Source organism: Hibiscus syriacus, unplaced genomic scaffold, assembly GCF_006381635.1.
Source record: "Hibiscus syriacus cultivar Baekdansim isolate YM2019G1 unplaced genomic scaffold, ASM638163v2 tig00110607_pilon, whole genome shotgun sequence".
NCBI classification, from domain to species: Eukaryota; Viridiplantae; Streptophyta; class Magnoliopsida; order Malvales; family Malvaceae; genus Hibiscus; species Hibiscus syriacus.
Window position 1 is genome coordinate 1,601,468 of NW_024062799.1, and position 12,039 is coordinate 1,613,506.

Sequence of the window (12,039 nt, forward strand, 5' to 3'; positions counted from 1 at the left end):
CGAGATTCCTCATAGTGATGTACGGGCTTGCATATCGCAATTCATCTTTTAATAGAACTTGTATAGTTGTCATCATTTGCATGTTTATAGATATCAATTATATTATATATATAAAAACATCAAATAACTATACATTTTGAATATGAGCAGATAAAGACCATTAATGATACTTTTTTTTCTCTCGCAGTTGTGGTTGGTTGAATTTAAAATTTTGTAGAAATAAAAACTATTTTTTAAGATTTGTATTTAAAAGGTTTGTGGGGTTGTCTTTTTTTTAACATTTTTTGTAATATTCGGCAGCTTGTTATTATTAGTAAAAAAATGTGGAGGGAAGAAATTAACCTAAAGAATAGTAAAATATTATAACGCACAAAGTGTAAAACATGTATTAAGTCAATTATAAATACATTATGAATTAGTTTTAAACTGTTTTTATGAAGATGATATCAGGTGTAGAATTTGGATTACAAAATTGAAAATTAGAAGTGAGATAAACTTTAAACTCCAACAACCGATACCAATACGAAATCTCATTACATCAGGCATCGGCGTCGTTTCCACACAAATAATTTAGTAAAAAGCCGAATCCGGAAAACTAAAAGAGACATAATAGTCCAATAAAACAACGCAAATTTCTCGCTCTTTGCTCGTCTTCTCCTTTTCCTTGGTGTTTTTAGATAAGTTGGGTAATTCTGGAATTTGAAGAACCGGGGTATAAACGCGAAGATTATGTTTTTAACTCGGGGAACAAAAACCCAGTAAAGGCAGCGAGTCAACTCGTTGGTCGTTGATGACGACGACGAGGATGGATTTCGGGGGACCGGGTTCAAGCCAAGCCCGAGTAGTGGGAAACTATATTCTGGGTCCGAGAATCGGGTCCGGTTCGTTCGCGGTGGTTTGGAGGTCACGGCATAGGCAACATGGATTGGAAGTAGCAGTTAAAGAGATTGATAAGAAGCTCCTGAGCTCTAAAATCAGTGAAAATCTGCTGAAGGAAATTTCCATTCTCAGTACTATTAATCACCCCAATATCATCCAATTTTTTGAAGCCATCGAGGTCTTTCTTTATTTTATCTGATTAATTAATACCCACTTTTTTTTTTAATTTTGATATGATTGATGTGTAAGTAATGCTGTGGCAGACTGAAGATAGGATATTTCTAGTGTTGGAGTATTGTGATGGAGGGGATCTCGCAGCTTATATTAATCGACATGGGAAAGTGTCGGAGGAAATTGCCAGACATTTTATGAGACAATTGGGTACCGTGCTTTGAAATTTTTATGCTTTCTATTTCAGTGTTTAGACGATTGGCCTTTTTAGTTTGGAACCACATTAATAGTAGTAGAGTAGTAGTAACTGTTATTAAAGACAAATTTGATGGTTAGTGCAATTGGGTTACTTTGTTTTTGCTGTATAAATTATAATTCTAGTTGGGTGCTCTTCATTGCAAGTGTTTTTTTTTTGGAACCTCATAGAACTGTTAAAAGAAAAAACTTTTACTTCTTTAGTACTAATGACTTTTAAATTAAATGTTTGATAGTTAAGGGTATGGTTTTTGCAAATTTTTGTTGCTGGAAATTGATTTTTTTTTCATGTGTGGTTTATAGTAAGATATTCATAATAGTTTTGTTAGTCAAATGGATATGATGCCAAACTTGGAAACTTGTCGCTTCTCCTTTTTGGCTTGGTTTTCATCTTCATTCATCGGTTACGGTACTTACAATTGAATCATTTGGTATTTTTTAATGGTTGTGGTATTTGGCTGTTTAGATTCAAACATATTAATGGCATACCAGTTGGTGGTATTGGGAGGGAGCTTGTTGTAGGTGTTTTTCCAGAAGAGTTCAAATTTTCCCTCATATCTCCAACTTTTACCTGCTTACATTCATTTGATATTTTGCTTGTTGAGAAAAATCTGGAATGTCCTGATCTATGGACTATCTCGTGCAGCTGCAGGATTGCAAGTTCTTCAAGAAAAACACCTTATACATAGAGATTTAAAGCCACAGGTTTGTGGCTTGAATATCATAGTTTAATTTTATGGTTTAGTTGGATTTCTCATTAGTGCAGACCATGTTGTTTAGTTTTGAAATTTGCCACTTCAAAAAAATTCAGACAATATCGTTTTATAGGACTCTGTAGTCTATTCTCTTGTTGGATGTGAGTAGATTTATTTCGTAATTAACGGGAATCTAACCTCTGCAGTTTTCATGTTACGAGTACTTGATTGTTTATTTGTTTTAAATTTGTTGCAATTTGCAGAACTTACTATTGTCAACTAAAGGATCAACTCCGCAATTGAAGATAGGAGATTTTGGTTTTGCAAGGTGAATATTTTAGTTGCCCTCTTACAAGTTGACACAAGGCTTACTTCATAGATATTGCTTCACTTTCAGACATGCATCATAACTTCGTCTGTTTATTGATTCTGATACTTCTGGGGGAACCCCCTGGCTGTCCGATAAAAAGGAGGGAAAATTATCAAATCCTATCTAGCAAAATGTGTTCTGACTTCCACGGAATATCTGTGGTTGTTGGTAGTTGGTCATAGAAAGCTGTTGATATACCTTGTTTTGCAGATCCTTGACACCTGAAGACTTGGCTGCTACACTATGCGGTTCACCATTGTACATGGCACCAGAGATTTTTCAGGATAAGAAGTATGATGCAAAGGTGAAACAACTACTTGATTTTACTCCCCACAAGTATCGTTTTTTCTTTTGCTATATTTTAGCTGTAACCCTCTACGCAGGCTGATTTGTGGAGTGTCGGTGCAATCTTATTTCAACTGGTTACTGGGAAACCACCATTTAAGGGAAATAATCAATTACAGGTTTCCGAGTATAGTAATCTATTTGGCTTATTATCAAAGCTTCAATGCTCCGCAAGTTATTTATTATGATTCTCTGCTTGATGCAGCTGTTCCAGAATATATTGAGATCCACTGAACTGCAGTTTCCTGAAGGTGCCCTACAAGAATTACATCCCGATTGTGTTGGTCTTTGCAGAAGCCTTTTACGTCATAATCCAGGTACTGGTTAATACAGCGCAGGTGTTTATGCTTTTATGTTCATGTTAAAGTGATAATTGTTCAGCAGTTCTTGACTTCTGGTTCTTATATAATACTAACAATTTGCCTGCAATTGGCAAATATTTAGGATCATAAATTTACATGCAATACTTATAGATCCAGCAATGTAAAATTTAACTTCAATTTGCAGTTCAGCGACTTACATTCAGGGAATTTTTCAATCACAAGTTCCTTGGGGAGGCCAGGTAAAATCCTCTTTTAGTGCATTTGATGGCTCCTCGATCCAAGTTCCTTTATGTAAAGTTGTCTAGCAGTCAAAGCAATTCAAGCTATTTGGATTGAGTTTATTGTATCATTGTCTGTAGCAAAAGGGTGGGTGTTGAGCTGGACACTTCACTTCTGCAATCAGAATCAATGGTTGGGCAGTTCGATTCTTCTGTGGAGAAATCTCCCTTACCATCTGGCGATCTCATGGAAGCATCTAGCAGAAATAAAAATTCAGCTAGTTCATCTGGATGTGATACTGCATCACATAAAAAGGAGTCCGGTGATTCATCCGGTGTCAAAGGTGCCCATGGGGCAGTGCCTCTTGCATGTGATAACAAGAAATATGTTCACAAACAATGTTCATCGGATCATCTCATAGGTGAATTCTTCTGTCAAATGATGTTCCCATTACGGTCTTTACTTTTCTTCCATTTGCTTTCAAATTCTTCATTTTCCCTTCAATGACCAGTGGCTGACTCAATGGAGTCTATTGAGAAAGAATATGTTCTAGTCAATCCTCATTCCACATCGATGGAGACTCTCTCTGATTACCTTGAGACATCCCTGCAAGATTATACAACTTTGAAGTGCCCAGCAAAGAAGAGTGACCAGGTATCAGAAGTTACTCGAGAAACAAAGGAGACTGCAGGTTCTGCAAATACTCAAGTTCTGGGATCCGATCCACAAATATCATCGTCTGAATCAGCTATATTAAGGGAAGTACAGAGACTTAACATGATACCTCCCTCAACTAGACTGCAGTTATTGCATCAGTATGTACAGGCTATTGCGGAACTAGCTCAAGAGAAGGTAATCTTTTATTGTTTTCTGCAGAATAAATTGACTGACAATTTTGTCCCTTCTCATAGGAAAGAGAAGTTAGTTTGTCCCCATTTATAGCCCCCTGCCTCTATTTGGTCCTTAAATGAACCTCTATTTTTCAAGGGCAAACTTTTAATTGCTGTATGTGCACTGTAATCACAATCTGAGGTGAAAGACAATTGGTACTCGGTGTATTTTAGCATGTGAACTCCTATTCTTAGTTGAGTTGGAGCCTGGAAGTTATTCAAGAAAAACATTTCTACAACTGTTGTTGCAGATTGTATTTTTTGATAAATTGCATTCGCACTTTGTTTAAGATTTCCGATACTATTGCTTTGAATGTGGCATCTCAAACATGAGTTGGTTGCAGTACAATGCAGGACTATTTCTGGAATCATTTTCGATTGAACTTGTTGTCCTGGCTTTATGGAAGAAAGCTCTTCAGATCTGTGGCTCTTGGATAGCCTCTGCTCCAGAGAATGAATCCCACGGAAGCAGTTCAGCCAATCAAACTACTACCAATGTCAGGGGTAACGCAGACTTGGGCTTGGCTCTAAATTCAGAATATGGCGTAGATTCAAACAGACCTTCATCTGCTTGCATCTTTGTGGAGCAAGGCTTTATTGCTGCATGTGATCGTACCGAGAAGTTATCATGTCATCTTAAAGATCTGGATGGTTAGATTGTCAATATGAAACAACTCTTCATTTACAATTTTCTCTTAATTGGGTTTTCGATCGATTTAATGTATCTGTCAAATAATTGCAGCTACCGCAAAGATGCCTGATGCCATGGAAATAATTTATCAAACAGCACTCACTATCGGGACAAACGGTGCCGTGAGTAACTTGCATTACCGTAATAATTTATTTACCTTTCCTTTTTTAGTTGTGACTAATATAAGTTTTCTTTTTCTAACTTCTAGGTAGATGAGTATATGCAAAACAAAGGCAGTGCGACAGCATCGTACTCGAAAGCAATGCTTTTACTTTCATTCATAGTGGGAGAGGCGGCGAGTCTTCCATTGAACCCGCCCTTTTCATTGACTCCTGCCAATAAGAAGCGAATTCAGACCTACATTAACAATTTGCAGACTCATCAGTTTCAGTTTCTAACATCAGCACCTTTCCCTAAGCTGTCTGCAGACGTCCACACCAATTGAAGAGACTGTAAAAATATTTTCAAAAACTTAGGCAAGTTTAAAACTGTTTTCTCGGAAAGTAAACTCCGAGTGATGTCATTCTATGAATAGAATTGAACATGATATATCCGTTGTATAGGAAAAAACATATTAACAAATGCTTGCAGCCTGGAGCAAAATGATCTGACATTACAAAGGAGCTTATGTAAATAATATTCTTTCTCTTGATATTCTGTACATTGGAATTGAAATGTAACATGTACAGTAATGTTTAATATACATGGACAGTATTCTTTCAATCATTGTTGGAGATGTTTAAAAGCATACTTGATGGATTTTGTCTAACCTGACTATCGGATATTGACAAACGAAGAACCTGTCTCCAAATCCCTGACAAGCTCAACACAGTAATGCCACTTGTCTTCTGAAATGAAACTGTAGGGAAAAAGTTATTGTACCTGAGATAAATTGGAAATGTTGTCAAAATCATTCTCCACAAGCATCAATTATGGGAGTTATGAGGACTTGTGACGCATCAAGTGACAATTTTTCATTATGTTGACAAATGCCACTCAGTTACTTTCAACATTTAGGGGTTTCACCAAGGAAAATAATAATTGAGTTGATATCAAAAGCAGAATAATAACAACCAAGGATTTAGCTCAGTCGATTCGTACAAGCTTCGAGGGATAGCATCAAGACATCCTGTAAATCTTGAGTTTGAATAGCAGCATCTATGATACCATCTATTGTATGCCACATGGAAGAAAAATACATACCTTCTACTGTATGCTCATGGAAGAAAAATACTATGTAGTTAAGACTAGGAAGAAAAATAAGCATAAAAGCAGTTAAAAAGTTTACAGAAACCAGTGGATGTCCCCTGTAACTGAAAGGCGGTCAAGCAGACCTTTTCTGTGTAGTTTGCTGTTTCAATGCATCTAAAAGGTTACAGCGAATATGATCACTGATCACCATAGGTCCATGGTAGAATAACAAAAAAAGGCCAAATATATGCTGAAATGAAGCCAAAGCAAAGGCCATTCAATATGCTAGATGCTTCTTATCTAAAAGTTAACTACAGTTGCATGGTCTCGGAAAGTGAATAAGCCCATGTATATAGTACACACTTCTAGATGTGAAGTCCCGTTAACTGCAAGTCCTTCAGATTAAAACCGTAAGTCATATATTGGGGGGGGAGGGGGGAATTAGAAATACACAGCAAACAGAAAATTTCCTTTGTTAATGAATACGCTGTGCTCAAGTCAAGTAGAAGCTTCCCCTTCATAGCGTATCCTCTTCGGATCTTTCCCTTCACCTTGACTACCAGTGTTCACCACTCTGCTTTCCTCGGCTTCCACAGAGCACCTTTTGTAAGGTTTAAATCCCGTTCGGCGGCCCTTAAGCTTTTCATGTCCTAGCTCAATTGTCAGCAGGCTCTTTCCAACAATGTTCTTAACTTTTGATAATGCATTGTTCTCAACTTCTCGATGGTCAGAACAAGATCTGCTTGCCTGGCTTGTGACGTGTAAAGTTGATGTTTCTCCGTTATTCTCATCTGTGTTTTGCTTGTCTTCGCCTATATTTTCCTTTGGCTGCTCCTTATTCTTGCAGTCATGTGGTGGAGAAAAGCTTTGTGGCAGTACTTCTCTGGAGAAGAGGGCTTGAAAAGCCAGTCGGCCCTGACAAACACAAAAAAAAAATGCTTAACAAATAGTAATGGAGCCATAAATGTGAAAATATCACAAATCACAGTACAAATGGAACAATAACAAAATCAAAACTACATGAAGAAACAGACAAATCAGCTCACCCCTTCAGATACCTCCTTCCAAGAGTCACTCAGGTTCGTATTGCTTCTACCACGACGACTATTACATTCAGCTTGTGTATGATTTACATCAGCTTCCTGTGTATATTCATCGTCTTTCTCGTGCTTTTCTAATACATCTATCTCCATCTCACTGCAAGGTGTATTGGAACCACTTGAGGATCGATCGACTTGTTTCTTGTTTGTTTTATTTGCATCTTGAGGCTCAGTTACTGCAGCATCTTTCACATCAATATTTACTTCTGCATCCCCACTGTCTTCACAGTCTGATGACGAAGTAGGTGACTTAGATGCTGAATGTTGACCTTGCATAGCTTCAGAGTATACATGGTCCCACTGTCGGTTTTGCATGGATAGATCTTGATCAGAATTATTTTTTCCACCCGTCATGGCAGCTGGAGCTTGGTCATTCTCCACAGGAGGAACAGCAGCTGCAAATGCAGGAGCACATGAACAGCCAGTGTGCAGAGGGGCACATAAAGAAAGCAGTCCATGGGCAGCCCACCATGCAGTGGCAGCTGCTACAGTTGCAGCGGCAATTCCAGCCATACTTGTAGCAGAGTTCATTTCTCTAGAAGGAAAGCCTCCCTGGTCACGAGGGGGAGAATCAGCAGAATGTTGAACATTTGCATATGGCCAAAACGTAGCTGCAAAGTTTGCAGCAGCATGAGCAGCTGGATTTTGTAACAGAGTAGATACAATGAGATTGGAAAAGGTGGAGGACACATGTAAAAATGATTGATAGTCCTCTTGATTGGGCTGCAGAGGCATAAAGGGAGTATGAAAGGTTGGAAACGCCTGATGAGTTGATCTTGGTACATTATTCTGACGTGAAGTAGTAGTGGATGCAGCCGGATTTGCAAACAGGTTAGCTTGTCCATGAACATCATCCATAGGGTGAAATATAGAGTCCTGAAAAGGTATATCCAGGGAAGGATTTTGAGCACATGTTCCCTGGCTTCCATCTAGGACGTGCATAGCAACATGCTGAGGGTAATTTTGAGTGTCTTTCATCTCATCTGTACGTACAGCACCATCCATATCATCTTTTCTCTGGCCTTGAGCTTGTTTCTCATATGAAGTGCAAGAATTATCCAAGTCTGAAGGCTTACTTGTATCATTATTGATCGTCTGTAAGACATAAAGTTTATAAGCCTAAAAAAATAATTTCAAGAATGATATAGGGTGGGGTTAATGTTTATCATGATTTACTACCTCTTTTAGCAAAGGTACAAACTCCCTAAAAGTGTAAGAGGTTCTGATCGCTGCTGATGTTAGCATAGAATTCTTGTTCACCAAAGACACAGAGGAGCAGTTTGCTTCATGAGGATGGGTAAAAACCTCAGAGCAACTATCATCTTGATTTTCCTGCAGGTTTGAAGACTTTTCATCCTCATTAGGTCTCTGGCAGGAAAAAAGAAAAATATTTAAATAAACAAAAAATATATGGAACATAACCAAGGTCATGGAGAATTAGATAAATGAGATACATGAGGAAGAGAAATGAACCTCTGGAAGTGGTTCTTTCTCCAAGTCCAACACCTGTTTGCAACGCAAAAACGATATTGGAGTTTCAGATTTTCCATCCTTCACTCCCATCTGTACTAAGGTAGCGGCACTATTTTTTCGAGGATAAGGGTTGCATGGTTTTCTTTTTGGGCGTGGAGGAGGAATTTCTATGTCAAGAGCCTGACCAGTTGTAACACCTTTGGCAAGTGCCTCCTTCTCCAGCTGAGGATGGAATTTGTTAGTACTCCCAAGTCACGACTCAAATGAAATTGCAGAAGAAAAATGTTTCCAGGAACTGATGGTGCCATTTAGCATCAACCTTAACAAACTGTGAGATTCAATAGATAGGAATAGCATGACTCATGTTGGAATTGGTTTATTTATTTTCTGAAATTTTGTAGATAAAGAGACGAAGTTGTTTTTCTCACTTGAATGCAAAAATATATAAGATATGATTTGAAGAATACTGCATATTATCAGGAAATTAGAAGTCCACGCATAATTCCTCTAACATCTACTCATATATCATACAGGAGGTTCATGCAAAATTATATACTCCTAGTGTCAATTACATGGCCTGATTTACATACATTTCATGTATCTGCTTCTACTCTCACTTAAGAAAATATACACACAATTGCGGCCTTCAATTCAGGAAAGCTCATTCCAGATGGTAAATCCTGTAAGCCACCTTTAATGAGTTATTTACACCCTTTCAGTCCTTTACATATACCACGTGCTCTCTCAAAGAACCCTATGGAATGTAGCATTTCACTGCAGAAGACTTGCACAAAGGACTCCTAGGCCACGGTTGAACATACATACACAACCATAAACTAAGTTAAAAAAGGGGGATGGTTTAGCCAAACAGTTTACATAGGAGGAAGAAAATTACAGGTGGTTTCTTAGGTATCACAGTTATAAGATCCGCATAAGTCTAGTTTTCCTTTAGCTGATTATGAAGGATACACTAACTGACAATCCTAATTGTCCATGGCTCTGCATGCTACCCATGGATGCTGAAGAATTCAATTTGAAGCAAAGTCAAAAACTTTGCAAAATCTAGCCATGATGCACACCGTAGTTGGGGTCAAGCCCAAATTCACCTCTTACAAACTCAAAGTGAGTGTATTTTTTTCTCCATAAGAATTCAGATCACATGTAGCTATATAACTCTTATAAGCCAAAAAAAACCCCAAATATGTTAAATCTGAAGCCTCTGCTTTGGTAGATTAAGTACAAAACTACAGCAAGTTCAAAAGTAACCAGAAAAGTGCATGCTTTGTGCGTAAAAAGATAGTGAAATTCCTACGAGAAAGTATACATTTAAAACAACAGAAAAGGTTGGAATGCACTCTTTTTTCTAAAAGATTTGACTTGTATGACGATAAACATTCCTTGCAAACATCTGATTGCTAATCTTGGACCCAAATAAAGAGAAATCAAATAGGTGACATCTCCAGAACAATAAAACATATTTGTGGAGAAGGGAAAGGCTATCACCCTACATGTGGTTTGTCAAATTAGTATTAGACAGCTCAGACGATCATCTTAGTTCAGTTGAAAAATTAGTATTAAAGTTATGCCTCTTCTAGATATAATAAACTCCAGTCTTGTCATGTAATTGGCTATAAATCTGATGACCGATATACTGCTAAAGTCTTTAACACGGTATATAAGTATTAAATATATTGGTTTTAACACTTTCTCCTCATTGTTACTCGCCTATGCCGTGGGAACCTCTCATATTCTCTTGACTGTTTTACCCTCCCCCAAAAAAATACTTATAAAGTATGGGAATAAATCAATATGAAGTAGAGAACAATCATAAGATTTCCCAAACCATTCAAGATTGTGCAACTGAGGAATCAGTATTTCATATACTTGTAGCAGAAACAAGAGTTAAGAAGCAGAAAAGTACATTGAATATAAGCTTAAGCAAGAAAGCACCAAATGACCTTTGAAAAGAACTTTTGAGCATGCCTCCTGATCTGAACAGCAGTCTTGGTTCCTATATGTTCTGCAAAATCAAATCACCAATTTTAGAGAGAATAGCCAGATCTTCAGTTAAGACAGTACACTAACAATTTTTTTAGCTCCAGTCCAGGATAATAATAATTCTAAATCACAGCAGCAGTTGAAATATTCCCGTACAAAAATAAACCATAAGATAGAAAAATAAGTGAAAACCTTCAATGCGTTGCCAAGCACGTCCATAGAGCTTCAAGGCCTCTAGGAACCTGTTATGCTCCTCCGCAGTCCATTGTTCACGTTGTTTTGTAATAGTATAAGGCTTCCTAGTCTACAATTCATAACGAAAATTAAATAATTGAGGTTGTAACAATAAGAAATCCACTTTCTACAATTCCAAAATGCATAACTTAAAAGAAAAAGGAAAGAGTTTCCTGTTTTTGATAATCAATACCTTAATTACTATTTCCTCTCCAGATGAGTATCCGTCCATTGACAGGACCTGGACAGCCCTACCGCTGCTTCAAATCCACTGCAACGAGCAATGAGTAATACACAAAACTCCTTTGATTTCCTTTGACATCCAACACTATAAATAGCAAAGCCGTCTTTGAACTCCGAAAAAGCTGAAGATAGCTATATACTGCTGCAAAACACAAAAGCCAACACCAACCGAGAGAGATCCGTCTCTGTTTTCTGATTTCATTCCAGTTAATATTAATTCATCAACATTCATAATCATAACAATAAAAAAATTTAACTACTTTATCTTTAATCACATAATAAATTGTTGATGAAAGTTAAATCTCTGGAGAATGATTGAAAAAAAGGACATCCACCGTAACATAGAGGAGACGGCATCTCCAAAAGAACTTAAAAGAAAATTCCTTTATTCAGAATCCTTACCAAAACGAACCCGTTGACGCCTTAACCTTTCGAGAAATGAGAGGGAAAACAGCTTTAATTAGTAATGAAGAAAACACCTGCTCATCCAGACTACAGGAAAATGCAAAACTTTTCTGTTTTAGCAGCCAAAACATAAATAAATTCTAGGGAAAAAGTAACTCTATCTTCTACTTGTTTGCCAAGGCAAAAGTAAATCAATCAATTTTTCTCTCGTCTCTCTGCTCAACTACGTATAAGCTTAGGTGATCGGAGTTTTAACAAAAAAAAATTAATTTAGGCGGCAGCCAAACAGCGAGTAAAGAAGGAAAGCATCAGAAGTTCGGTGAAAATACCTTGAGATACAGCCATGGAAGACGAGTTTTCTGGAAGAAATGATCACGCGTGAGAAAAAAATAGTTCAACAGCTACTTCTTGTAGAGATCGGAATCAGCATCAGAGAACAGTCTTTATATTTAAAAGGAAGTGAAGAAGTAAAGATTGAAGTGAAAGCTTGACTGTTTCTGGTGCGACCTTAAACACCAGAAACTACAGTTTGGGGGAAGAAGTAAGGAGAAATCTCA

General features: G+C 37.4%; 2 protein-coding genes across 6 annotated transcripts; one reads left to right on the plus strand and one right to left on the minus strand.

Annotated features, from left to right (window-relative positions):
- Positions 1-572: 572 nt before the first annotated feature.
- Positions 573-5,645, plus strand: LOC120135313 (serine/threonine-protein kinase ATG1a-like). Of its 2 annotated transcripts, none has more exons than XM_039151596.1 (13): positions 573-1,057; positions 1,143-1,260; positions 1,952-2,010; positions 2,264-2,328; positions 2,581-2,674; positions 2,754-2,834; positions 2,921-3,032; positions 3,223-3,277; positions 3,398-3,678; positions 3,772-4,109; positions 4,492-4,798; positions 4,890-4,955; positions 5,047-5,190. In XM_039151596.1, exons 1-13 carry the CDS (start codon positions 791-793, stop codon positions 5,052-5,054), a joined length of 1,851 nt encoding a protein of 616 aa, XP_039007527.1. In that variant the 5' UTR covers positions 573-790; the 3' UTR covers positions 5,055-5,190. The 2 variants fall into 2 exon arrangements, with proteins under 2 accessions (XP_039007527.1, XP_039007526.1); XM_039151595.1 differs by having other exon boundaries at positions 592-1,057; positions 4,890-4,960; positions 5,047-5,645.
- A 443-nt stretch (positions 5,646-6,088) lies between these two features.
- Positions 6,089-11,427, minus strand: LOC120135311 (protein LATE ELONGATED HYPOCOTYL-like). 4 transcript variants are annotated; one of them, XM_039151591.1, is made up of 7 exons: positions 11,028-11,427; positions 10,793-10,904; positions 10,561-10,622; positions 8,603-8,824; positions 8,309-8,497; positions 7,076-8,224; positions 6,089-6,944 (listed from the first exon to the last, which is right to left on the minus strand). In XM_039151591.1, exons 1-7 carry the CDS (start codon positions 11,064-11,066, stop codon positions 6,528-6,530), a joined length of 2,190 nt encoding a protein of 729 aa, XP_039007522.1. In that variant the 5' UTR covers positions 11,067-11,427; the 3' UTR covers positions 6,089-6,527. The 4 variants fall into 4 exon arrangements, with proteins under 4 accessions (XP_039007522.1, XP_039007523.1, XP_039007525.1 ...); XM_039151593.1 differs by having other exon boundaries at positions 6,732-6,967; XM_039151592.1 differs by lacking the exon at positions 11,028-11,427 and having other exon boundaries at positions 10,524-10,622; positions 10,793-10,885.
- Positions 11,428-12,039: the final 612 nt, after the last annotated feature.